Here is a 27964-nt window from a genome sequence, read left to right as displayed (position 1 = left end):
TTGAATTTCACAAGTACTCCAACGGTTGTTCCTTGCTAAAGGATATTAATACGAGGAATAAATAAAAATTCATGACGTTAAATTTTTGTGAAAGGAATTTGAGATAAGACGTTACGTATTATCCACTATGTAAAGCCTCATAAATTCAAAAGGGAGTTACATTAATTTGGAATTGTAAAAGGAGCAAAAAATGTGTTTATGTAAAAATAAGAAAAAACACATAAATGTCTTTAAATTTTACAATAAATATAGTCAAACATTCACTCAAACAACAATAACAACGTAAAATCCTACTAGGTGAGATCTAAAAACAAAAAAGAAATATGCATAAATCTTATTAATTAATATCTACATCTAAAAATAGTAGAATATACGTAAATCTTACTGATAATATCTGCATCGTATATATTTTAATGGAATTATGAGCATCCACATAATCCGTATAATTCAGTTTTAGATACTGAATTTGTGGGGTCTTATCCAAAATATATATGCAGAGGACATAGTCAGCTACGCGGTGAAAATGCAATGGATTATTCATAAACTGCCAAATTTGATAAAATCGATAATATTGCAATTTAACAGCTCATATAGATGCTCATTGTTTGCCTAAAAATAACCATCTTGATCCAATTATTAAAAAAAAAACATTAATTTTTTAAATTCAAAATCAAAACATGACAAACAGAAAAAAAGAAAAAAGAAAAAAGCCAACACAAATACACGCAAGCAAGATTATTAAATACTCCCTCCGTCCCTATTTACTTGTCCATATTTCCTTTTTTAGTTGTCCCTATTTAGTTGTCCATTTTGACAAATCAAGAAAGGACAACAAATTTTTTCCTATTATACCCTTATTTACACTTCTTGAAAATTGTAAAAGTGTATGTTGTTTCCCTCCAATTTATTTCACTTGAATTCAAATAAGTGGTTGTAATTTTGAAGTGAAAAGTTGTCATAAGGGTAAAATTGTAACTTCACTGTGCTAATCATTGTTGCCTTAATTTGTGTGTCATTTCTAAAGTGGACAACTAAAAAGGGACGGAGGGAGTAATCCTTAATCATCTCAATAATCCAAATCAGATCCAGACACATAGCAGCCTACATTATCAATTAGTATATCCAAAACCAGAAAATTAGGAAAAATTTAAGGAAAAAAAGAAAAAAGGGAAATTTGTTTATGGATAAACCTCACAGTTTAAATCTGAGTCATTGACCCCACCTAATCCATCTTTTTCCTTTTTCACTTTTTTTGACCTTTAATTATTCTCTCTCCACCATTTCTTTTCTTCTTTAAAGTTTCACAGAGAACCCAAAACCCACAATCTATTTTTGCCTTTCATCCCTCTCAACCATAAAAAAGAAGAGTTTTTTTTTTTTTTTTTTTAGAAGTTGAGTTCTTTGTTGTTGCATTCTTGTTTTATTAGAAGAAACTGGTTCTTGATCCAAAAGGGTAGGTGGGAATTTGTTTGTTGGATGCTATATTCTTGATTAGTCTTCAGATTTTTTTAGGAGAACAAAAAATGGCTTGTTTATTGAAAACTGGTTTTTCTGTTCACTCTTCAATTGGGGATCTGCAAGTTACAGATTTGACACCCAATGAATTTCTGGGCAAATCTTTGGATGTATCAAATCAGAAGATTGGTTTTAGCCATTTGAATGTTAAATCTCCAAGACCCATCTCAATCAATGTATGTAAAACTCTCTTTTTTTGTGTTTTTCTTGGCCTTTTTGAGTTCAAAGATTGAATCTTTTTGTGTTTAAAGACTGAATCTTTTTGTGTTCTTGATTTCAGGCACAATCATCAAGTTGTGTTAGCAAAGCTTTAAGATGGTGGGACAAGACCCTTAAACCCAACATGGTAGAAATCCATTCAGCTAAAGAATTAGCTGATTCATTGTTAAATGCTGGTGACAGATTAGTTATAATTGACTTTTATTCCCCTGGTTGTGGAGGTTGCAGGACTTTACACCCTAAGGTATGTTACTATTATTTTTACCTAAAATGGTTTCATTTTTTCCATTTGTTTGTGTTTTTAATAAAAAGTGTCATTTTTTTCTCAATTTTTGCAGATATGTCAACTGGCTGATTCAAACCCAGATGCCATTTTTCTCAAAGTTAACTATGAAGAACTCAAATCCATGTGTCATGCTCTTAGGATACATGTTTTACCTTTCTTCAGATTTTACAGAGGTGCAGAAGGCAAACTCTGTAGCTTTAGCTGTACTAATGCAACTGTAAGTTTTTCAAGATTTTAGCTTCCCCAAATATTATACACAACTAAAAAGATTAGTTTTTTAATGGTAAATTTTGTTATTATTATGCAGATCAAGAAATTCAAAGATGCATTAGGAAGGTATGGGACTGAAAGGTGTAGTCTTGGTCCAGCAAAAGGGCTTGATGAATCTGAGTTGTTAGCTTTAGCTTCAATAGGTCAATTATCAAGAAATGATGATTATGATTATCCAGTGAAGGAAGAATTTGTGTTATCAGGGTTGGATTTAACTGATAATAGGAATTTGGGGCTAAAAGAAAGTGCTGAATTGTTGATGGCTTAAAATGGAGATCTGGATTAGAAGATTAATTCTATTTTGGAGCAAATTTGCTTTGAAATTGTAATTTGTAAATATTTATTGTTTAATAGGGTTTTGCATAGAGCAGAGCTGGGTGTTTTTTTGGATAAGCCCTGCTTTTTTGGTCAATCTGTTCATTGATTTTGAAATAATGATTATGTTATTTTAGATTAAATGCATTGTGCCAATCTTTTATATTATAGTTCCTTTCAATATCCGTTTATAATGCGATTATATTTGTTGGCATTGTAAGAACGAAAATTAAAAAAAACCTCGAGAGACTATTGCCACAGCAAATTCAAAAATTACACAAGTTGAACCTTCGTGTGAAAATATTAATACTAATATCAAATTACTGAATTTAAAAAATGGGGTTTGAAAATTTTAATGTGTAATGTAGTCATTTCTTAATCTTATGAAAGTGGAAAGATTGTTAACTTAATGTAATTTTATAAATGAGATTTTGAAAGTTTTAATACGTATGCCGTTTTAACTTTATCTTATAAAAGTGAAAGAGATTATTTCCGATTAACTTTTGGCTAGAAATATAAGTAGCAAACCTTGAGAGGCTATCTTCTCGATAAAAGGTGTTTAAGGCAGATTCAATTAATCTTAAACCAATTTCAAAGTTTGTTGAAGTAGTAGCTAGACTAACTAATAAAAGAAAAATAGAAATGCCATCAGATTAGTTTTCAACGCTGATCCAGGATACCGTTGAACAAAAATTAAATACTACTCCTCGGCTTATTAACAAGTGAGTAAAAATGATAAGTTTATTATATTATTTTTTAAATTTAATATTTTAAAAAAATAATGATAACTAGTGATTAATAAAAGTTAAAAAATTAAGTGATGATTAACCTTTATTTTTTTACAAATAAATAAATAGATAATTATCTGTTGTAATACGGTGAACTAGTAAAAGATAGGTAATTGTCAAAAATGTCGTTGTTAGGCTGAAACAAAACGTCGGTGTTTTTCTGTGGATTACATGATTGAAAGCCTTGAGAAAAATCTGTTGCGCTTTCATCGTTTGACAAAGTCTAAATAACATGTGCGTCCACCGACTAAAAAGTTAACTACTTTAATTAAATGGAAAAATCCTTAATTATAATATATATCCATACAAAAAAATGTAAAAATTTTAATTATAAAAAACTTGTTCAATACTTACGTATTAGATATGAGTAGTTTTGGTTTCTTAAAAGATCACTTTCACTTCGATCCTTATTAATATATAGTATTCTTAGCTTTCATATTTAGTCCAAAAATAATAACTTTTTATATCATACACTGCAAAGCATATTATAGTAAAAAATAGAACGAGTAATGCTTATGTCCATTTGGATCTGTTCCTAATTGCTATGTTATTGTTTGAGACTTTAATAAAAACCAAATTGGAGTTCTCCATACCTTTTTATTAATTCTTAATGTCCTTTCAATTTTGTATTTGTTAAACGATGGAAACATTTTCTCCTTCGTCTCATTTTCAAACACATAGTTCTCCATAACTTGTGATGGCTTTGGTTCCTCCATAAATATCAATTTTTAATATTTTATTCAAGAAATGCAAATTGTAATTGTGGTCCTATACATTTGGGGGCGTAACGCGTGATAACATAACTCTAGATCGTGCACAATTAGTTTACGTGATTCTAGTAGAGATGAATTAATTCAAAATTTGAAACATATACCTTTTAACTATTTGTAAAAATCAGAGCTTATATACGTTACACTTTTATAAAAAAAAATCAATATAAATATATAAGTTGAACTAAAATTAATGATTTCAGTCAAATCCATACCTTTACTATGTATTTGACTCTAATTTTACTTGGAAATTTAGACTTGCCAAAAACGTTAATCTTATGAATGCAAAGCTTTTTACTTTTGAGGGTTCATAGAGTCAACAAAATTACTGTGTATATTGAATAATTTTCCACTGTAATATTCTAACGAAACATAGTGTTTTATTTGTCCTCCACATGAAACATGAAATGTGCTTTGACTTTATACCATCCATCTTACTAACTCAATATGACAGCTGGAGTTGTGCTTATATTTTATTTTTTTCATGCAATACAAAAATCGTGACTATATCACCAATAGATAAGAGGGGTTGGTTGTGGATAAGAGTCATTAATAAACAAAAGTATTTCTTCCACATTTCATCTTCAACTTTAAATTTATTCGAATGATAAAGATTGTGAATTCAAATTCAGAAATAAAAAAATGAAATTCTTTGAATGAATTTGTTTTTAAAAAATGGTTATAAACTTATAATTTATATCACTCATGACACGGAGCTTTTATCATGATGGAATGGTGGGAGATGTTTATGGAAACAAATGGGGCCCACATTTACCCACAGAAAGAGTTCTCATTACGTGGGTACCCGTGGAGCTGACGAGGATGGGACCTACCAGGAATCTCATAGATTTTCGAATGTGGATTGGGATATGTACAATTCATTTACCCTCTTCCCCACTTGTTTCGTTGTTCCCTACTTCTTTTTCTGTTTTAAATCAAGGAGAAAATGACAGAATAACTTACATGTATCCTTAAAAGGAGCTCACATATACCTTTCATTTAATGAAAATAAAAAAAATATTTTTAAATTTATTTTTTTGATTTTAATTTTTTTTAAAAGCATGTAAGGTATATATATGATCCTTCTAGCAAAGTTCAAGGTATATTTTAATCTTTTTCATACAAAAAATATTTGTTGACTTATTTGATTATCATTATTCGAGTTTTTTTTTTTCTTTCCTTCTGTGAAAAAGTTTAAAATGCAAAACGTTAAAAGATGGTACAATTTTATTTGTAAATCTAAGGACATATTTTTCAAAAGTAAAACTTTAAGTATTCAAATATTACGCAACATATATGTTAGCATATTATTAATTCAAAAAATTATTAGAAAATTGAAAAAATCATAAATAAAATTATTTATATCTGGCAGTGATGTAAATATGAGCTAAGGCCAGCTAAACTTAGTTTGATCTAAATATGTGTGATCCTGTTGGGACTCACTCACCAAAAACCTAACTTTCTTCTCTTGTTTTACCTTAAACCACCCGAGATAGACTTCTAACATGACAATCTAAAAAGGTAATACCCCATAAGATGTCCTAGTTGTTGAAGGAAGCCGAGAACAGGTTCAACAAAGTTGATTGACGAGTTAAAAATACGACTTACACTAGACTACTGAATCCTAATTTATATACGACTTACACTAGTTACTATCTTCATCAAAATTGTCACTCAATGAACATGTTAATTGGGGGAAGATCTACTAGAATAGACCAGTGGAACATTGTCAAGTCGATACCCCTTGATTCGAGATCTCAGACATGAGGTTGGGCTCTGTTACTGGTTTCATTGAGGATGAGATTGCCTATCCAATGAGTTATAAGGATATAAGTTTCGTCTATAGAAGGTTTGATTCTGAATCGAACCAATAAATTCCGTATTTTTACCAAAGGCACTAAGGAAGGATCGGGGAAGTCTGATAATAATAGTGTCACATAAAACGGACAATATACTTTTGCACTGTAGGTCCCATTGAATGGATATGGTTTGAGAACAAGATATTTCGTAAAGAAACGACCAGAAGACAATTATTGGTGTGAGGTGATTCATGTGGCTGTTTTGCTATAATTGGTTTAAGCTTTTAGTTTATGATTGCATTAGGGTAAATTACACCAATGACCAACCCTTTATATTAACATTAGATGAATCTTAATAACTCGAATAAAACAAAGAAAAGAAACACCACAGGTTACTCTATTGCACGGATTATGTTTGCAATCAGGTTATGGTAAGGTTAATTCACAAGAGTTTATTTTTATTAATATTACCCAAATATTCAGTATTTTCTTCATTCCAAAATAATTTTCAATCAACATCTTGAAGATGTGTTTCGTTGCATAGTTGTACTATAACTCGAATAGTTTTTGAATATATATACTCCAATTTTAAAATAGTGATAATTTAATTCTATTTTACTCTGGTATATCAAAATAAGAAGAGAGTAAGACAGACCATAAGATGAAGGTTGGGTAGATTTTACTCTTAAGGAGCATTTAAATTCACTTAAAAATTGGTCAAATCTAATTTTAAGTTAATTTTTTATTTCTTGAAGTGTTTGGCAAATATAATACTAATAACTTAAAATTAGTCAAAAAATTACTTGAAATAAATAAACTGTACTTGACAAAGTTATAATAAGTAAGCCTAGTCTTGTATGGCAATTTTATTTTAGCTTTCCTCCGTCATAGTATATTTGTCTTGCACGAATGGCAAATCCATTTGCTTGGCCTATTTCATTTCCCATCCAGGTTTAATCCCTATCAGCCTAACAACATAAAATAGTCAATGGTATTGAAAGATAAAAGTTGGTACACATGCTCCTGAATATCAAGTATGTTGTTCATCTGAATTCTTAGACAATAATTCTTTAGTCCTGGGGATTGTCTTGAGATAGTAGCCAAGATTGTTTTTTACTGGCATCTTCTTCCCCTAGTTCACAGCATAAACTCTATTCAGTTACATTTTCAAATCCTTGCAAAATAAAGGGTAACAACAACAAGAGACAACTCTAGGACACATAAAAAATTCAAATCAAACCTAAAAAGGACTGGGATTGTCAGGGCTTGTAAAAACACAGAACAAACTGAGAGAGAAAAACAAATTAACAATTGGGGATTGATTGTTTGCCTCAGAGGTAGTGACAATTGCAGATCATCATTCTAGTTTCTGAATACGTGCAAATATGAATACATCATTGGCAAAAAACATGAACAATCCAAAACCAAATAAAAAAGCAGTTCAAAATAAACTAAGAAAAAGGATAACATAATAATCACAACAAGAGCCAAAAATAATATATATAGCCTCAGCTGCGATGATTCATTGACATGATCATGAAGAATCACAAGTCTTTTTTAGTAACATCACTGGCAAATATGATACAAATTTCTTACATAAAAACACTAATTCCAGGATTTAAAAACTAAAAGATAAAAAGAAATACATTTGTAAAGGTACAATGGTGTGGTGCATCAGAGAGATTCCCATCGACAAATCATCACAACCCTATGGGTTCTGATGTCCCTGTCTGTTTTATCATCACCTACACATACCATAGTGAATAAAATCTTAACAAATTAGAAGTTGCGCAAATAAGGAATTCAAGGCAAAGTTATACTTGAATGCACATTCATCGTTACAAAAATCATAAGCATAAAACAATTGAGAGTTTCAAATTCAAATTTATATTTGATGTTAGTTGAATTGCATCAGAGAGATTCCCATTAGACTAGTCATCTTTTACCCTATAATAGAGTTCTGATGTCCCTGTCTGTTTTATCATCACTTGCAAACCAACATAACAAAATAAGAAAGAAAGAAAAAAACCTCTAGCCTCAGCTTTAAGTTTGTTTCATACAAAATAATCAAAGTATATTTAACACCATCATAGGCAGAGGCATAGAACTCATAATCACCAGATCAATAAATCAAGTAAAAAAAAAAAAAGCAAAACGAAAAGAAAAGAAAACGCATCAGAGATTCTGATTTCCTTTGTAAACAAAATTTCATCTTCCTCCACAAGGGAGTATGTTGTATTGAAGATCGTCACTTGCGCTTAACCATACATACAATTAGGTAAATTGATAGCACACAAAACAAATATATCAAACAACAAAAAGAATAAAAAAAAATCGAACAAATAGATTTTCAATAAGAAATGTTACTGCTAGGGTTTATGCTGTGTGAGGAAGAAGACATGTAGTTGTGTTTATATATACATGGCTGAAATACTCTAGACGGCTCCAAGCTAGGGTTTAAGAGAGAAAAAATGCATTTGAATTTGCACAGGTAACCCTGCAAGGCCCATATAAATGGCCTGGATCATGTTTTTGTTTGTTAGGCCCATGCAATTCTTCATTGTTCAGGCTTACCAATTAGTGGGCTTAGAAAACCCATTAGCCCAAATGTTTTGTATCTTGTATACAGTATACTACTTAATTGAGCCATTCCTGAAATGGGATATTCTTTCCATTTTCCACTCTTCTTAATCCTAACGTAATTTCTATTTGGGTGAAGATTCCCAGTATTTGGTTACAAGTTCATGTAAATTTAGTAACTTATGCTCTATTATGTAAATATTAAATTTAGGATTAAAATATCATTGTATCATGTGGGACAAGTTGATTCGAACGAGAGAAATAATTTGAGATTTGTCACTGCATGTGTATGTTATGGTGTCGTCCAGTGAGTTAAGTATTATTTTTCTGCACTATATATTTACCCCTGAGAACCTAATACAAGAGTCAAAATTGAGTAATATATTGACAAGTGAGATTATAACGATTAATGACCAAATTCTTTCACAACAATGTAATTTTAATTTATGAAATGATGTTAGAATATTAAAAATCAAACGAATTGTTCTTTGATCATAATTGTCTCGACAATAAAAAGGGAGATAATAAAGAAAGTAATCGACATGATAAATAATGTGAGCGGAAATAAAATAAACTCTTTAGGTCATGCATTTTATACTTCCTTTTTCATTTCGGTTAATAATACTACTTTGTATCTTGTTGGTTTAAAGAAAAAGAAAAGGAATATATAAAACATGGTCGTTCAAATTAAAGTAGAGAATCGCCCACGGAATAATGAAATAGGTGTAAAGTTTATACTATAAGAAACCGTCAACCACAAGGAAAAAAAAGGATTAAGGTATTGTTGAAGCTTTGTTTAGTTATCCTTTAAAGGCTAAAGAGCTCACAACTTTTACCAAAAGAAAACGTTATCTCTGCAGTCTGCATGCATATATATCGATGCCTCCAAAAAGGCATGATATACAAACAAGCACACCCTGTATATGACAATGAGGAGGCTACTTTAAATCACTTTTGACTCCGCTCCTCTCTTTTTTTCGTAATCGAAGTCCATATTAGAATCACGACTAAATTTGAATCGCACACTATAAGGTCAAAGCAAGAAGAAAACTATGTAATTAGAAGTAGCAATCAATTAGAGAGAGAAAGAAGAATGGAAGTAAAGCAAGAGCTTACTAATAATTTAATATATTCAATTAATCTCACAAGTAATATTTTAAAAATAATATATTTTTTATTTTGTGGATTAAAGGTTGTTTGTAATAAAGCTTTGGCACAAACTACTAGAGCAAGAACATTAACACACAAAATAAATTAGTGTGATAGAATAGCAGAATTCAAGTTGTCTGGAAGGGCGGCGATTTAATGTCAGTTTTCTGGCAGATGTGTGACCACTTTACCCACTCCACCGCTCTTTCTTAGATTTGCTATTCAAACTTCAAAATCTCATCATATATGCCATGCACCTGTAATCATTTAACATTTATTAAATATAAATTTGTAAAATGATTTGAATTAAATTAAATTCATTAATATATTAGTCTAAATAAATATTTTGAATTGATATAATTGAGTTAATTATTTAAATTCAATAATTATGAATTTAAATTAAAGTCCGTTCCATAAAACCTATATGTCATGTCACTTAAATTTGATTGGCCGAAGGGAATCTTATTCCAATCACAACTCCCCTATTCTAAAACTATAAATAGGGGTCTTCATAATTCAGAAAAGAGGACCAAGAATTCGAACAAGAAGCTAGAGAAAGCTCGTGGATCAAAAGCCACAATTTCTCTACAAGTTCAAGATTTGAAGAATTCAAGTGTTCAAGTTCAAGAACGATCAAGATCAAGACCGCCGGATTCAAGATCAAGCTCGAAGCCCTTGAATTCAACTAGAAAGTCAAGATCAAGATAAAGTTCAAGTCAAAATAAAGTTCAAGTACAAATCCAAAATCAAAATCAAGATAAATCCCAAGTTCAAGATCAAGCTCAAGAGCCCTTGAATTATATTTGAAAAGGAGAACTCAGAGAAATTATAGAGATTGTAACACTCACACTTAAATTAATAAAATGATTGTTGCATAATTTTCCGTTCTTGATTATTGTTTTCTCGACGCGAATTTTATTGTCTACAAATTCTTGCACACCTAGTGGAAGAACGAGTACTTCAAGCCTCGTCTTTGAGTTTCATCAAGTCTACACTCCGACAAGCCTTGAAGCAGGGGATATTTGTAGACATTGAAATTTTGTGGGACTCTATAAGATGTGTTCAATTCGAGTTGGAACTCTACTAGTTGTGTTCAACTCAAATTAGGATTTTTGGAGGTTACTCAACCCTAAACCCTAGTTTATGCCTATATAATGGGTACTAAATTCTCTTAAAAGGAATCTCAAAATATCCCATAAACTCTTGGATATTTTTTAAGATCAGGATCTCGAATATTCCACAAAAGTCATGGAATATTCATATAGAGGTCAAATCTAAATCATCCTAGTTCGAGAAATACGCCAATAACGTCCCTCGAATCATGGATAAATCTTAGGAGAGTAGAATCAAGGGAGAAACAGAATTGTACTCGCAATCTTGATGAATAAAACTATGTTTCTTCATATTTTATTTTTAATTGTCATTTATTTTCTGTCACTTTAAAATTTGTTGCAAATAAATTGGCATGCCCAGTGGGACCAAATTTGCCCTTCATCTCTTCTCTCTTAAATCAAATTTGAAAATCTGAAGCTGCAAAGGTGGAAGAATGAGTACTTCAAGCCTCGTCTTTGAGTTTCATCAAGTCTACACTCCGACAAGCCTTGAAGCAGGGGACATTTGTCGACATTGAAATTTTGTGGGACTTTACAAGATGTGTTCAATTCGAGTTGGGACTCTACTAATTGTGTTCAACTCAAATTAGGATTCTTGGAGGCTACTCAACCCTAAACCCTAGTTTATGCCTATATAAATGGTACTAAATTTTCTTAAAAGACATCTCAAAATATCCCATAAACTCTTGGATATTTTTAAAGATTAGGATCTCGAATATTCCACAAAAATCATGGAATATTCATATAGAGGTCAAATCTTAATCATCCTAGTTCGAGAAATACGCCACTAACGTCCCTCGAATCATGGATAAATCTTAGGAGAGTAGAATTAAGGGAGGAACAGAATTGTTCTCACAATTTTGATCAATAAAGTTATGTTTCTTCAGATTTTATTTGTATGGTTTATTTATTTTCCATATGTTTAAAATTTGTTGCAAACAACACTACCATACCATAATCTATTCCAGAATCCTGACAGACAACAAAAATATTAATCTTAAAGTGTAAAAATATGATGTATGAGCATAACTCAATTTCAAAAATTAGCTTATGAAATGAGGTTTATCCAAGTCTCATATAAAAACTAAGAAGACTAATTTCTCATTCATCTACCCACGTGGGACTTCTTAACAAAAATTATATAATGAACAAAATAAATTAGATGAGAGTTAGGCTACAATGTCGGAGTCAAAAATTTTACTGATAAATTTAAAATATGAAAAAATAAACATATAATATATATAAAATATTACTCCCACCGTCCACAATTGTTTGGCAGGTATACTAAAAATAGATGTCCAAAATTAATTGTCAATTTAAACAATCAGGAAATAATTAGTCACTTTTTTCCAATTCTGCCCTTAATGATTGTGTAGTTCAATTGAAAAATTATGTGGACTTTCGGTATTCTTGATATAGTAGGGTTATATTAGTCAAATTACACCTTGTATTAAATTTTCCTTGAGGAATGTGCATGACCTTACCCTGACAAATAATTGTGGACGGGGGAGTATAATTTTCCATCAAAGGAGATTCGGATAAACCTTTGACTCTGCTCGGCTCCACGCATGTTAGGCTGGTCTACTTTGTTTGATTGTTCCAAGGTAGGATCACTAGCAACCAATTTCTCCATAAGCCTGACTCTAGTCCAAGTTGCACTCTTTTGAAATTCGATCCACTAACCCTAATAGTTAGGGATATGATTACTTTCCTAATAGTTACTCAACTTTTATTTTATTACATAAGGTACGAAGAAGTCAGTTAATTTTATATAAATTGGAGTATATGTTATGAAGGTACCTAGTAATTAGGGATATGATTACTTTTCACAAGGCATTTAACAACTTTTGTTAATAAGAAGGGCACTTTTGATCCAATAGTTTGACGGAAAGGATAGTTTAAGGGTAAATATGAGCTATTTCAGATAGTTTAAGGGTAAATATGAGCTATTTCAGATAGTTTAATGGTAATTTTGATCCTTTTTCTTCTAGTCTATGTGGCAGTGGAACCCTATTGGTGTGCAATGTGGCATCCACATGACATTTAACAACTTCCGTTAATAAGAAGGGTACTTTTGACCCAATAGTTTGACGGAAAGGGTAGTTTTGAGTCGAAATATAATTTAAGGGTATATATAAGCTATTTTGAATAGTTTAAGGATATTTTTGACCATTTTTCGCTACAGAAATAAAGACTAGTAATATTTGAATCGACTCTAATGTTTGTTAGTTGCCTTTTTCAAAATTTATAATCTATAAATTTTAAAATTTTATGTTCTCGTTGGATTGAAATTGACGTGGCAACTTTCAACATGACTGTACTCATCGGTTCAGACTTGCTCCATTGATTCTTGGTTAATGATATATTAGAGATTAAATTAAACTTGATCAATTTCAGATCGTTCCACAATGTTTTAATTTTAAGGTCCAATAAATTTAATTATCTTCTGGAAGTATTGAGTTGTATGCATAAAATGTCACCATAACAGTGGCCATTTGGACGGTTATTTTGTCTATTTTGTTTAATTATTAATTTCCGTCAAATGTTTGTCTTGAAATTTTCCAAAGTACGCATAAGTTATTTTTAGACTTATTTTAAAGGACAAATCCCTTGGTATCAAACCTCAAAATTTCTATAAAAAACTAATTTTCTTAGTTAATTGCTCAATTTTCTTTTTAGTCTATTTAAAAAAGATTTTATTTTTTTTTTGCTAACACTTTAATTTTAATTTTTCACATAACATCTTTAAGGCTACAAGATTAAATGACATTTTGGTACATTTGACATAATTTTAATTTTGATAAACAAGATTAAAAAGCTTTTTTTCTTTTTTATTTTCTTTAATTCCGTCCAAGTCAAACTAGATCATTCTTTTTTAAACGAGTACTATTTTAGAAGTTGTTAATTAAATAAATAAAAAAAGGTAAGTTAACACCTCTCACAAGTTGCGTTGCCTAAAGCGGAGGTCAGTAGGTAGACAGGGCAGGACGGAAAACGGGAAAGTACTGCTCATCGGGTCCCATCTCAACTTTATATTATTTTTGTTTGATATTTATATTATATTCCAATTAAATTTATATTTATATAAAAATATTCAAGATCTTTAATTAAGGATAAATAAGTATTTACCCGTCTATCACAATCATGATTAGTTATCCCCTCTCAACTTGTTTCGTCTTTGTGATATATTATTTTTAGAACAATAAATTACTAGTACTCTCTAAAACCAAAGCAAATAAAAAACAAATATTAAATAATAAAAGCGATAGAAATATGGAAAGTTTTCATTTTTTTTCAAGTATGCTGAAGTGTCTATAATATAATTATTATGCTTTTATTTATAATTTTATACAGAGACAAAAATTAATTATAAACATGACATCAACCATATGAAAGTTATGACTTATGAGTGAAGATAAAGGGGAAGTCATGAAGATGAGAGTTAATGTAATTATAGTGAGGAGAAATCAAAAAATTATTTTGTGGACATCCACAATTACTTTTATAATATATTACCTATATTAATTTGGCACAACACTTGAAAAAAGTATTTTGCAAAATTAAATTTATTATAATACTTTAAAAATCTAAATTTGATTGATATTGCTTTATATAATTATTTACTACTACTAAAAGTTGAAAAAAATATAACAAATCTCTCTTAAAGTAAAAATAAAATGAGACAGAGAGAAACCATTTCCTTTTAACCTAAGAAAAATAAAAGAAACAGAAAAATACCGTTTTTTTTTCCTAAAAGCAACCAAAAGTAAAAAATAAATTAAAATATTGTTTTGTCTCCCGTAACATCTATTTATTCCCACCTCAGTCCCTTTCTTTTCTCATTGCAACTTAAACTCATTCTTCCCCCAACAAAATACTCTTACTTTTCCCCTTAAAAACACACACACATTAAGGTTATAAGTGCTTCATATAGTTGTCCAAAAAGGTGCCAAACATCTCTCAATTTTTTTTAAAAAAATGTCAATTTTGTGGTTCTCCGTAATTTGTGTGTTTTGTATACAACTTATTAATTGTGTCCACGGAAATGAACAAGGATGGATTGAAGCTCATGCAACTTTCTATGGAGGTGGTGATGCTTCCGGAACCATGGGTATGCTAATTACTTTCGAGCTACAATTTTTAGTTTATGAATTTCAAATTACTTAAATTAAAGTTATTGAGTTATGTCTAACCTGTGCTCGGAGCCCTTGTGCCTTTTCCATTTCAACCTAAAGAATTGTTATAATTCAGGTGGAGCATGTGGTTATGGGAATTTGTATAGTGAAGGGTATGGTACAAACACAGCAGCATTGAGTACAGCACTGTTCAACAATGGGTTGAGTTGTGGATCTTGCTTTGAGCTTAAGTGTGTGGGTGATTCGAAGTGGTGCCTTCCAGGCTCTATAGTGGTAACTGCTACTAATTTTTGCCCACCAAACTTTGCCCTTCCGAATAATGCTGGTGGGTGGTGCAATCCTCCCCTGCACCACTTTGACCTTGCTCAGCCTGTTTTTCAAAAAATGGCTCAGTACAGAGCTGGGATTGTTCCTGTTGCTTACAGAAGGTAAGAGCCTAACTTGAATCAAGAATACTTCATTCTTTTCTTTTGTTGAAAATCTCAATTTATGTTCTCTGTCTTTCCACCAAGCTAGCATTTGGCTATAGAATTTGAATCTATTTGGCATAAAATTTGATCACAACACTATTTTCAATTTTTCAAAAACTGGCTCAATAAAACTAACTTTCAGTCACGTACTTCAAATATTTTTCCAGGTAAAATTTATGTTTAAACACAATTTCATGTTTTAAAAATCACAACTTAAAAAATTCAATTTCAAAATTTATGGCGAATCTAGAGCTAAACTATTGCGGTTAGTTAAGTCAGTTAACAAGGTCAAAGTCAGAAAAATGTCAAAAGTGATTTTTTAAAAGTTCTAATTATATAGGTAGAGTTAATGTACTATATATTCCCAAAACAAAAAACAAGATAACCCATCTTGTGAAGGAACGGACCAAGCTGAGAATTTAGGCGAATTTTATAACTTTTAATAATCAAAACTCTTTTCTGTTATACCGCTCAATTTTCAATACTGTCATGCCTTGTGAATTGTTCCTTTAGTTAGTTTGGCACAAGCATCCTGCCGGTTACATCTCGTGGGACCCTCCCCCTACTAGTAATATTTAGTATATCGGTGTTCGGTTAATCGGTTATATATATGTGCACTTCCCAAGTTTCAAATTTTGTTGCCATTAATGCAGAGTACCTTGCCAGAAAAAGGGAGGAATCAGATTCACAATGAACGGTCACTCATACTTCAATTTAGTGCTGGTAACCAACGTGGGAGGTTCAGGAGATGTAAATGCAGTTTCGATTAAAGGTTCTAGAACAGAGTGGATAGAAATGTCACGCAATTGGGGTCAAAATTGGCAGAGCAATGCTTTACTTGATGGTCAAATTATATCATTTAAAGTAACTACAGGTGATGGCCGCACTGTTTTCTGCAACAATGCTATCCCTGCTGGATGGTCTTTTGGGAAAACTTACACCGGCGCACAGTTCACTTAATTCTATTTATTGCAACTGAGTATTTATTAGTGTTGATGGGAAGAGCTTATTTTTTAAAGTGGCTCTAAACCATTTTTATTTTGGATTTTTATGAAAGTAATTTAAGATAGGAAGTTCTGTCCTTTGGTCATTTTTAGGAAGAGGACAGAAACTGGGGGCAGAGGTGGTGGATTTTATTGTCACCACCCGCCACACTAGTTCATTATTATAGGGGATATTAGTTTAGAGGTAATTTTCGTTTGATGTTCTTTATTGTGGTTTTGTATGAAATTTAAATTATCACTTGGAAAACAGTTTATTGTGGTCCTTTCATTTTATATTCCAGCGGCGGACGTAGCTCATTTTATATTCCAACCCTAATTCTTTTAAGTTAATATATGTCAAAAAAAAAATCAACTTTATTTCACATAATTTTATATCATAACCGCATATAAAAAAGAAAGGAAAAATCCTTTTGCCCAGAAAATTTGGTCAAAATTTGTTCAGGATAAAATCACATATTTCACATTATGTTATTTTATCTTTTTGAACATTTTACCATTTTAAATATTTTTTTAATTAGTTGATTTTCAGATAGAAACTCCAATTTATCTTTCTGCTCGTTGGGAGAACTCTCAATGGATTGGTTTCCGGGAGTCGAGGTGAAAGCAGTGGCGGATCCAGAATTCGATGATCGTAGGTGCTCAATTCTTTTAACATGCCAAAAAAAAAATCTTTCTAGAAGTTTACTACCGATATTTTTATAATTTAATTAATAAATGAAATACAAAAAATAGAAAAGTGGAAAAACAAAAAGAAATATAAGCAAAATTTTGAAAAAGGAGTCAAGAAGTTTCTGTTGGCCTTTTTTCAACAAAAAAATAGATGTTGTCGCAGGGGCTCCAACCCTCAATAAAGGGCACCAACGCTCCTAGAATCCTACTTCAAAACCATAGCGCCCATGGAACACTTTGTTTAATGGGTGCTGAAACAAACATTATATAACATTTTCAGTATTTTCTATACACATATATAAAGTTTCCGTCGAGGTCAATGGGTGCTCGAGCACCCAAAACTCTACATGTGGGTCCGCCCTTGGGTGGAAGTAGATGGGGACCATTAAAGAAAGTGGCTTCCTCAATTAAACTAGCTTCCTCATCTTCTCTTCCCCCCAACAACTTCACTCCGGGGGAATCGCACATTCTTAAGCGAGGCCCCAACACCAACCGCTGCTGCGGGGGCATTTTGTTGGGCTTCGTTTACACTCGATTCCGAGCGAGAAGTTCCTTATGGAGAATGTGGTCAGAAATCCATAAAAGAGTCCGACCACAATGACCAAATTGATTATCTTCATGCTTTCTTAAGGGCCTTTAAAGACCGACCATAATCAGACTCTTCTTATGCTTTTATTTCACCGGGCTTGGATCAAGGAGGTTGAATTTGCTTTTGCTTTAGTTGCTGTCGTTGAGAGCGTTAGAGCGAGCAAAACTCTCAATTTAGTGGCTTCCCTCAACCTTTCATTTCCATTGGGAAAAGGCTAGCGCGTAACGACTGATGAAAAACCAACAACTTCTTAGGAGTCAGATAGGGCTTTCTCGAGCCTTTTTCGCTCATCCCTTTTGGTTTGGAGACGACAAGTACTTCGTCTCGAATATTTTTAAGGCGCGTGTACAAATTATCTACAACGAAGCATCCATCTAGATCTATCTCAGACAGCCCACGGGGGTACGGGATTCATAAAAAATTGAAAAAAAAAATTATTTTAAAATAAAAAAAATATTATAAATTTTTTAAATTTCTAATTAAATTTTCTGATCATTTAGCATTATCCAAAAATAAAATGTGCTCTAAATTAAACTCGGGCATTTGTTATCTTATTCCACATTGGGAATCCGCAGAGAGAGAGAGAACCCAGAAGTGTGTCCTTTTCTTGTTCTTGATTTGTGTGGTGATTTCAGATTTGTAAAATCCTTGATGTTGTCTCTTTTTTCTCTACTCCTTCGTTCCCTGATTACTTTGTTCTCCATTTTTTTTATAATTATCTTTAATTACTTATCTATTTTGACAAATCAAAAAAGAATAATTTTTTTACTTATTATATCCTCAATTAAATGACTAATTATTTTGAAAAATGTAAAACTTTTCATCTACTTCATAATTAATAAGGATAAAATGGTAAACTCACTATATCATTAATTATTTTCTTAATAGGTGTGTCGATTCAAAAGTGGACAAGTAATTAGAGACAGAGAGAGTACTAAATAGTGATAGAGTGTATAAATAAAGTGTATAAATATAGAGAGAACCATTGTTTGGTTTGATGCATTAAAAAAATTATTTATAAAGATACTCTTCACCACTATGGTGAAAAAGACACAAAAAAAGTATTGAGGGCAATTGGATTTTTAATTGAGTTAATGCATACATTAATACCATTGCATTACTAATACCTAGAAATTCATGGTATTAACAATACACACCTTAATAAATAATAGAGTGTATAAAAATATTAATTGCATTAGTTATACATAAATTTTAAAAAAAATACCAAACAAAATACTAATAATAAATAAAGCTAATGCATACATTATTATTAATACACTCTACACCCGAAAGATTTTTTAAAAACAAAATGTCAGCATGAGCCAGTGGTGAAAAGAACTACTCCTCTCAAATTTAAACAGGGAACAAAACTTTCTAATATTTTCTCAACACCTTAGTTCTTTTTATTTCAATATCTTTCACCGTCCTTTCCTTTATCATATAAAACTTTACGTGTCAACTTTAACATGATTCACATAATTGCCCATTTTTTAAGGGTGATTTTTAATTTTTATCCTCAATATTTTAAGTAAAATATAAGTAGTCGAAAATATTTTGATATTGAAATAGCAAATAATTTTTGTTTGACATAAACTAATATGTTTGAATTATAATTAACATAAGTTATGGTTACAAAACATATGTAAGTAAAATTTCAGTTCAGAAAATCCATAAGTTATATCGTAAAAAATACAACTTAATTCCTAGTAAATTTATATCAAGCAAAACAAAAGTTCTCTAAACTTATGTTTAACGAAATAAAGCCATAGAAATTACACACTACATAATTCAATTTCTACACAACTTATTCCGAGTAAGGCAAAATTTTTCTCAACTTATGTTCAAAGGAATTAGGTTATAAATAAAGTGCTTTCAGCTTTGATTAAAGAAAAAAAAAGGATAAAAATTAAACATTACCTAGAAATAATGGTACCATGTGCAAAAACTTCATATAAAGGACAAAATTCACTTATTAAAAATTACCTATCTAGACATACTTTACTATCATATATACATATTTTATCTCTAGTTTAAAAATATTACATATAATACCATTTTTTAATAATTATACAATATTTTTAAAAAAGCTAAATTAGATACACAATCCCCTTAAATATGGATTTTAATAATTATCTTAAAAGTATATCTCCTTAATTAATGTGACTTTAACAATTCAAATTACTTCCTCTCTTTCACACCATCAGCCCACTCCCCCACGTTATTCACTGTTTACACACATCTACTTCCTCAACCATTTCAATACATGTTTTGTTTCACACACCTACCATTACCCCTTTCTTCCTCAAGCATCTCAATACATGTTTGCATGTACTAAATTCATAATCAATTCTCTATAATCAACATTATATAAATAGGTAAAGCAAGATTTGTTAAGTTATTTTGAGATATTGTATTGTAACTTTGTTCTTACCATGTTAATGTATCTAATTCGAAGCTCTAATTCTTTTAAAGTTCGATTTTAGGATTTTTACATTGTTTGAATCTATTAGTTCTCCATACTTTTTAATGGATGAAATTTACACAGTCATTAATTCCGTACAACGATTTGATTTTTTTTTTTTTTTGGATTAATGATAAGACAAATACTCTACACTCGTGATTTATTTTTAAGTTCATGCGTTTTAATTACATTTCATATTTAGATACATATAATTATATGTATATGCTTACTATGTATCCGAGATACATGCTCTTGAATATAATGTATGAAATTGATACTTGATACATCAGATTAATACTAGATACATATAAAAGATACATGAAATTAAAATTAGATCATATAAATAGATACATGAAATTAATATTAGGTTATGATACATGAAATTAATATTAGGTTAGATAAATAGATACATGAAATTAATACTAGATACTTCTATGATACATATGATTGTACTTGTATCATACTCATGTATGTAGTGTTTAGTTTGTTGGATACATCATATATTGATAATAGATACATCAAACTAATGAATTTATTATTTTAAGAGTAATAAAATAAAATTAGTCAAATTAAATGACTAAGATATACATGTTTTGTCTTTTATTAATAATATTAATGAAATTTATTATTTCAAAGAATAGTAAAATAAAATTAATTAAACATATATACACTACTTGATTTACACCTTATATTAAGGGATTTGATTAATTTAAATTTCTAAATTAATTGTCCATGTATTCTGAAAATCCTCAATGACTCCTCTAATTAAGGAAATCAGTTATAACCAATTAATTTAAACAAATAAAATACGTATCTCCATTTTAAAATTCAGCAGATACATGTATCTCGCGGATTCAAATTCATGTATCTCAAACATGAAATATGGTAGAGAAAGTAATATTTGAAACTATCGGGAATTTTAGTAATTATGATCTAAACTAGTGGGATTTATGTAGTTTCCCTTATTAAACGGGCTTCTGCAAGGGTCCAAGACGGAGTAGAACACTTTCTAGCCCATTAACGATAGCGAAGGAGCTAATAATTGGACTAGGCCTGAACTGAAGTGGCCCAAATAGCCACTTTTTGTCAAGTTTTAGCCACACTATCAAAACTATTTAACATTAACCACTTTTAATGGAGAGAAAAGAGAGAGTATATTTGGACAGCAATATCATAATGTAAAATAAATAAATAAATCTTAATCTAAAAATATGGAAAAACTCTAGTATAAGGTGCTGGATTATGAAACTTTTACAAGTGAGACTTCATCGCAATATGTTGGTGCTAGAACCCTCCCTCCCTATATGTAAAACTTCATGTGCTAGTGTACAGAGCTACATGTGATATGATATTATTATTTTTATCAAATTCCATAAAAAGAATGCCGATTTTTGAAACACCATAAACTTTTAAAACTCACTTATCAAAATTCCAAACTCTAACACCACGGGACAGAGTTATCCAGTATTTTAACTGAAATATTTTTATTCAAATATTATTTTTGCATTAAAATATACTCCCAACTTTCTTTGAAGACTAGTATGAAAGTATTAAATCATGATTAAAATCTTTTTAACACATTAAAATATACTCCCAACGCATCCCACCCAATTTTTCTCAATCAAGTCATTATAGATATCTTTTGCCAAATTTTGAGTCAACCAATTGTCAAATCCTCATTGGATATCAATGATTTCACTTGGCAAAGATCTTTCCATTAACAGATTCCCCAATTTCCATTTTAATTTCCTCCTCTAAAAATCCAATATATAGCTACGTGGCAATTTTTGGGTCCCTCATCATCTTCTCAAACCAACAGAAATAAAGAAACTGATTTGAAGATATGGAACCAAAGATAAGGAGATAAGGCACATTTTTTCTCATTGGTTACTATCAAATTCACAACTCAATCCAACCGTTGAATTCCAAAAAATCTTAGTCACTCTTCAAGATTGAACCAGAGCCACAAATATGCCAAAGAAATGGCAATACAAATGCATATACAAAACACACAAAGTTTTCAACTCAGCCTTAAAACTAGATTGCCATTTCTCCCAATAATCACCAACAACTCTTCAAATTGGAAAAAATGGCAACCGTGACAACACAAGCTTCCGCCGCCATTTTCCGGCCATGTGCCTCAAGAACCAGGTTCCTCACTGGATCATCTGGAAAGTTAAACAGGGAGGTCTCTTTTAGACCTTCAACTTCTTCATCATACAACTCATTCAAGGTTGAAGCTAAGAAAGGTCAATGGCTTCCTGGCTTAGCCTCTCCTGATTATCTTGATGGCAGGTACATACATACATACATACATCTTAAGCTACTTGTAATATATACTTTTGCCTGCTCTGATTCATGTAAAATTGTACTATGTCTAAACACTAACCTTGTTCTAATACTGGAATGGTTAATTGTCTTTAGTCTTCCAGGAGACAATGGTTTTGATCCATTGGGACTTGCTGAGGACCCAGAGAACTTGAAATGGTTCATCCAGGCTGAACTGGTGAATGGTCGTTGGGCTATGTTGGGTGTTGCAGGGATGCTGTTGCCTGAGGTTTTCACTAGCATTGGGATACTTAACGTGCCCAAATGGTACGATGCTGGAAAATCCGAGTACTTTGCATCATCATCGACCCTGTTTGTGATCGAGTTCATCTTGTTCCACTACGTCGAGATCAGAAGGTGGCAAGACATTAAGAACCCAGGAAGTGTCAACCAAGACCCTATCTTCAAGAGCTACAGCTTGCCTCCTCATACATGTGGATACCCTGGTGGTATTTTCAACCCACTCAACTTTGCACCAACTGAAGAGGCCAAGGAGAAGGAACTTGCTAATGGTAAGTGGATGTTCACTTTCTAAATGACTTTATATACTTGAGTCAGGCTAATTTTTCAAGTGGATAATTTGCAGGGAGATTGGCTATGTTGGCATTTTTGGGATTCATAGTGCAGCACAATGTGACTGGAAAGGGACCTTTTGACAACCTTCTGCAGCACCTCTCTGACCCATGGCACAACACCATCATCCAAACACTCAGCAACTAGAAAACCTCATGGGAAACTTGATTGAATATATATTGTTACCTTGTAACCATGTTATGAATTTTGATCAAGAATAGAGCTTTGTGGTAAACAAGGAACCTTTAATGTACAGCGTTTCTTATTCGTGTCATTCCTACTAGATCATCAAAAAACTGTGATTTGCGCTCTTGTTAGCATATAAAGGGAAAAACTTTCTTTTAGTAGTTCGATTTGCATCTTAACTGCAAAACAAATCCCAGTAATTTATTGAAGCAAAGTGAAATTGGTCTTTTATTCAGATCTCATTTATGAACAAACTCTTATTCTACTTTCACCATGTGTGGTGTCAGGGTTCGCTAAGCAAAACAATTATACATATTCAAACATAATTATCTATCAACAACCACTGCACCTGTAAACCTCACCCGCGATCACAGATTCTACACAAGTAGTATGACTTATCTCAAATGTTTAATCACTGGAAGTTGCTGGCTGCAGGAAATAAGAACAAGTGAGACCGAGTAAGAAATGTTAGATCAGATAGGATTAGTTACATGACAGTATATTTGGAGATTGTGGTAATTTGTTTAATGGAGTAATATAAGATGTGCATTCAGCATATTCAACTGTCAAAGAGAACAAGGATACATGAATGGAGAAGATGAATTCCATATGTAAGATGGGCAATTAAACATTTTTTTCAATAATTAACTGCCACAGAGTTGAGAAATTAACCGAGAATGGAAACAGGTGAAATTACCTGTGCATATGATTTTTCATCAATATCTGGAACAGCAACGGCATCAGCTGCACTATAATTGACTGAATCCACAGACCTTGTTAGATTAAAGTTTCTTTGAAATTCATAATCCATCAAATATCCTTTCAAATTGGCATCAATCTGAGGATTCAATATTTTCCTTTCCAGCAGATCAAGATTATCATTGGGGTTGTATGAATACTGCTCACTTAGTTGCTGTCTCAAGCATGCTATACTATTTAGATCATTCAAGACACTGTTATCTAGCATTGCAGTTGTTGCCTGTCTTGCTTGATCAACTTTTCCAGAGTCCAGAACATGAGAAGATTCAGAAACTGAATTATCTCCGGAGTATCCCATATTTCTACACAGAAACAATGGTTCACACGATGTTAGCGATTACCAAAATACAGTAACTTCAAGCGTGAAATATTAAGATCATAAAAGGGGAACGACATAAAGATGCTGAATAAATATGGTCTAATACTCACTCCTGGGGTAGAATGTTTGGTGTCTGAGGGAATGGCATGTGCAGGATTTTATTTTCTGGATGCCATGGATGAGTTTGCCCATCTACTTCACTGTTCATCAAAAGATGCAAATGTGTCGTGTTCTGGAGCTGTTATAAGACATTCAAATGCAGAAGCATTCAGCTATTTTCACATTTTACACTGTTTTTCCGAAACAACCAATATAAGAGACTAAAAGAGAAACAGAAGGGAGGAAGGGCAGAAGTTACTATGTAGTTTAACCTTGAATAACCATGACCTAATTAACATTCTTACAAAGGAGAGTGAGTAGTTAGAGGATTTAACAAAGGATAGGTAAGCAATCAACTCAGTTCTGACCGAATTCCATACTGAGTTAAAAGTATATTAGTTCATCAATAGTATGGCTGTTTTCTAAAACTTGTTGCAGCACTAGGATCACCAAGTACCACCAAAACCAATCCTGTTTTTGGAAATATTACCTTCCGAACATGAACTGCATTAAGTGACTCCCTTAGTGCACACTCCATCAGCGCGAGATCTTGCACTTTATTTATCTTATCATGATTGCTCCACCAGCTACGACGAAGCAGAGGATTAAGGTTAATACAAGATTAAAAATGACACAAGTCATTAATCCCATATGATCTAGTTACAACTGCATATTAAATCAAACACGGAAACAACATATGTGGATTAAGATTAAATCAACTGGTGCGTCTATAATCACACAAAATATTATTAATTGGGCCTATAATCAAGCAAGATGCTATTAATTGTGTATGGATATCCAATAAAAATGTCCAAATGAGAAAATTAATTAGACATTCCTCAAAGGTTCTTTAGATACATTCAAAAAGCAAATGCAACTTATAAAAGAGGACAAATGGCAGCACACTCTGCCAGAGACCTAAATAAGATAAAAATANGTGTATGGATATCCAATAAAAATGTCCAAATGAGAAAATTAATTAGATATTCCTCAAAAGTTCTTTAGATACATTCAAAAAGCAAATGCAACTTATAAAAGAGGACAAATGGCAACACACTCTGGCAGAGACCTAAATAAGATAAAAATACACGATCGAAATATTGTAGCAGTTGATAAAGAGGTCAATTATGGAAACAATTGAACACCAAAAATATAAAAGGAAAAACAAAGGAATGCAGGACTATACTTGAGTCTCATTTCTAAATCAGTAAGCCGAGATTGCACAACTTTCACTTGGCTTTGCAATTCCTGTCAGCACCAATTATAAAAAAAAATAAAAATTGTCCACAAACTTGAGTTTAAGTCATACAATCGTAGCCAAAATGGTGTGGATAGAGTAAGAAAGTGCATACTTCAACTGATGGATCACTGCAGCAAAAGAAACAAAGGAGCAAAGACAAGGTAAACGGTTAACATAATGCTTAACAATTTCAATAGGTACAAATTTGAAGGAAAAGATCCTCAAATTGATCAACAAAAATATATACCTAGCATCTAGAAACTCTGGCACGCCTATATCGTTGTCAAGCTTCTTAAAAGTCTTCCTCAATGTCTGGAGTGTAACCATTAGCATTGTTATCACTTTCAAGTGGATTAAGAAGTAACAACAAACCATAGAAGGAGGAAAACACATAGTGGTGATGAATATCAGACTTACTTGAAGGCTCTCCAACTTCCTGTTTTAAGTTCAAGATTAGCAAAAACTGATCATTTGGCCTCTATATCTTACTCCTAGATAAGACTAATCCAAATAGACAAGACTGTTTTTGTACCTTTTTGCCCTTTCTTGAGGAGTCAATTGAGCAAATTTTGCAATTATTTCATCAAAATTGCTGAAGACATGCAATAGAAATTAGGGATCGAATAATCCTATAGTTCATCATATGTGATAGTTATTGTCGGACGAATAAAAAGACAAAGGACTAAATCACCACACAAGACTAACTGTGATAAAAAAGGAAAAAACTAGCTGTAGAAAATAGATGTACTCGGTTATATGTATTTACAAGAGCATCTTCTAGAGGAGCAAAGGCTCTACATGCCAGGTACTTTAAAATGAGAATATCACTCACTTTGACCTTAACATGGCCATTCGCGATGGGGAACTTGCCAAAGAGTAAGTCTCCAATAAAGTAACCTATCCCCTATGAACAGATGAATGATACTATGAAACAATCCCAACCTCATATATACATCATCACATGCAGAAAAGTATATTCCAAGGAAGTAGAATCACAACGAAAATGAAATGCAAAAGTAGTAATTTAAACCACCAAACGCTGTACTCTGTGCAGTAATGAACTCTGATAGGCAGCATGATAAAGAAAGACCTAAACTCTAAGGCCAAAAGTTATCTCAAGACCAATTGACACATCCAATACCTGTGGGACATGACCCAAAATTCAAGTCCATGATGGCATCTACACTATATAAGCCAATCCTCCAAAAGTTGTGTCAACAGAGGAAAGTAAAGATAAAAGAAGCACTTAGCACAGCAGAGTGATTTAAATAAAGAAACTTGTAAGTAGTACCTTGTTCCGCCTTGAAGTAGCGTTGGTTTCCCAGTTGGGGAAAACAAAAGAAGGATAATATCTATATCACATAGCACAGAAATCTCCTGGGCTTTCTTCAGGATTCCACATCTTCGTTTGCAATAAGTGGATTGCCTCTTACTATTGCTCTCCACTCGCTTCACCCTTCCCATTCTTACTCTCAATCCCTAAATACCAGAACAATTTGCTACTTATTAAAGAAAAACGAAACAACTCACGTCAATAAGAAATGCAGTAGTCGGCGTCAGAGAGATTGCATGAAAAATGTCTTTCCATTTATAGACTTATTAACATGGAATTTGAAAACATAAAAATTCATGTGATCTTATATATTTAAATTTAAAAAATAGATACAATATAGTATTAATTATTAAAATAAGATAATGAGATTAACGGCTGAACCTATCAAAAAAGATTTCGGCGCACTTTGGAACTTGGGATTACTTATCCTTACACAGTCGTCTATCGAGTTTTATCCAAAATATAAATAGTGTTGCAATTGATCTGTCAAAAGAAGAATGTAGTATAAACTATGCACAAGGAACAAGTGACAAGTGTGTCTATGTTTCCAAACAGTAACAACTTTTTTTTTTTTTTTTTATGATAAGGAAATCTACAGCCGCTATTCTTTGGGTGCGCACAAATTAAAATTTTCGCTCTTATACAATATCTTGCAAATCATATAGAAAAGATAATTCGCACTAGGCAAATCCGGTACGATGAGCTCGACCCAATAACAACTTGTTTCATGTTTCTTACATATGCTATCATATCAAAATATTCTATTGGTGAAAAATATGACCTAGGGTAAAATTATAGAAAAAAGTAGGATAAGATAAATTATAAAATAAAATAATTAAAAAAATATGCAAATGCAAAATAAGAGGGAAAAAAGAGTAATATTTTTTGTCATTATATTTCGATAGCTTAGTAATATAATATAATATAATAAGATTTAAGTAACACTCAAAATATTTATAGTATTTAAAATAACAATACAATAGGTAACAACTATC

The 27964-nt window shown here is 31.7% G+C and overlaps 4 protein-coding genes and 4 non-coding genes across 10 annotated transcripts; 3 read left to right on the top strand and 5 right to left on the bottom strand.

Moving 5' to 3' along the window:
• Window positions 1–1234: 1234 nt before the first annotated feature.
• Window positions 1235–2748, top strand: LOC125857638 (thioredoxin-like 1-2, chloroplastic). The gene is made up of 4 exons (XM_049537247.1): window positions 1235–1691; window positions 1796–1978; window positions 2073–2237; window positions 2328–2748. Exons 1-4 carry the CDS (start codon window positions 1524–1526, stop codon window positions 2556–2558), a joined length of 747 nt encoding a protein of 248 aa, XP_049393204.1. The 5' UTR covers window positions 1235–1523; the 3' UTR covers window positions 2559–2748.
• A 4541-nt stretch (window positions 2749–7289) lies between these two features.
• On the bottom strand, window positions 7290–7365 carry LOC125861063 (small nucleolar RNA snoR122). The gene has a single exon (XR_007445933.1). It is a non-coding gene; the product is annotated as a small nucleolar RNA snoR122 (small nucleolar RNA).
• A 265-nt stretch (window positions 7366–7630) lies between these two features.
• On the bottom strand, window positions 7631–7714 carry LOC125861049 (small nucleolar RNA R44/J54/Z268 family). Its single transcript, XR_007445920.1, has one exon. It is a non-coding gene; the product is annotated as a small nucleolar RNA R44/J54/Z268 family (small nucleolar RNA).
• A 153-nt stretch (window positions 7715–7867) lies between these two features.
• On the bottom strand, window positions 7868–7957 carry LOC125861048 (small nucleolar RNA R44/J54/Z268 family). The gene has a single exon (XR_007445919.1). It is a non-coding gene; the product is annotated as a small nucleolar RNA R44/J54/Z268 family (small nucleolar RNA).
• Window positions 7958–7996: 39 nt separating this feature from the next.
• LOC125861045 (small nucleolar RNA Z267) lies at window positions 7997–8057 on the bottom strand. The gene has a single exon (XR_007445916.1). It is a non-coding gene; the product is annotated as a small nucleolar RNA Z267 (small nucleolar RNA).
• Window positions 8058–14644: 6587 nt separating this feature from the next.
• Window positions 14645–16663, top strand: LOC125857637 (expansin-A15-like). Its single transcript, XM_049537246.1, has 3 exons — window positions 14645–14914; window positions 15055–15367; window positions 16063–16663. Exons 1-3 carry the CDS (start codon window positions 14782–14784, stop codon window positions 16367–16369), a joined length of 753 nt encoding a protein of 250 aa, XP_049393203.1. The 5' UTR covers window positions 14645–14781; the 3' UTR covers window positions 16370–16663.
• A 5388-nt stretch (window positions 16664–22051) lies between these two features.
• LOC125857636 (chlorophyll a-b binding protein 4, chloroplastic-like) lies at window positions 22052–23279 on the top strand. The gene is made up of 3 exons (XM_049537245.1): window positions 22052–22427; window positions 22557–22972; window positions 23047–23279. Exons 1-3 carry the CDS (start codon window positions 22222–22224, stop codon window positions 23178–23180), a joined length of 756 nt encoding a protein of 251 aa, XP_049393202.1. The 5' UTR covers window positions 22052–22221; the 3' UTR covers window positions 23181–23279.
• A 140-nt stretch (window positions 23280–23419) lies between these two features.
• LOC125857625 (agamous-like MADS-box protein AGL30) lies at window positions 23420–27144 on the bottom strand. Of its 3 annotated transcripts, XM_049537234.1 has the most exons (10): window positions 26928–27133; window positions 26169–26228; window positions 26054–26072; window positions 25884–25948; window positions 25749–25764; window positions 25583–25644; window positions 24887–24983; window positions 24408–24535; window positions 23917–24280; window positions 23420–23648 (listed from the first exon to the last, which is right to left on the bottom strand). In XM_049537234.1, exons 1-10 carry the CDS (start codon window positions 27098–27100, stop codon window positions 23628–23630), a joined length of 1005 nt encoding a protein of 334 aa, XP_049393191.1. In that variant the 5' UTR covers window positions 27101–27133; the 3' UTR covers window positions 23420–23627. The 3 variants fall into 3 exon arrangements, 2 of the variants coding, with proteins under 2 accessions (XP_049393191.1, XP_049393190.1); XM_049537233.1 differs by having other exon boundaries at window positions 25884–26072; window positions 26928–27144; XR_007445689.1 differs by lacking the exons at window positions 23420–23648; window positions 23917–24280; window positions 24408–24535; ... (1 more) ...; window positions 25583–25644; window positions 26928–27133 and having other exon boundaries at window positions 25702–25764; window positions 26054–26303.
• Between the last annotated feature and the right edge of the window lie 820 nt (window positions 27145–27964).

The sequence above is a fragment of the Solanum stenotomum genome, chromosome 3 (genome assembly GCF_019186545.1).
Source record: "Solanum stenotomum isolate F172 chromosome 3, ASM1918654v1, whole genome shotgun sequence".
Lineage (NCBI taxonomy): Eukaryota > Viridiplantae > Streptophyta > Magnoliopsida > Solanales > Solanaceae > Solanum > Solanum stenotomum.
Note: the sequence above shows the minus strand (reverse complement) of the source record. Positions and strands in the feature narration are given on the sequence as shown.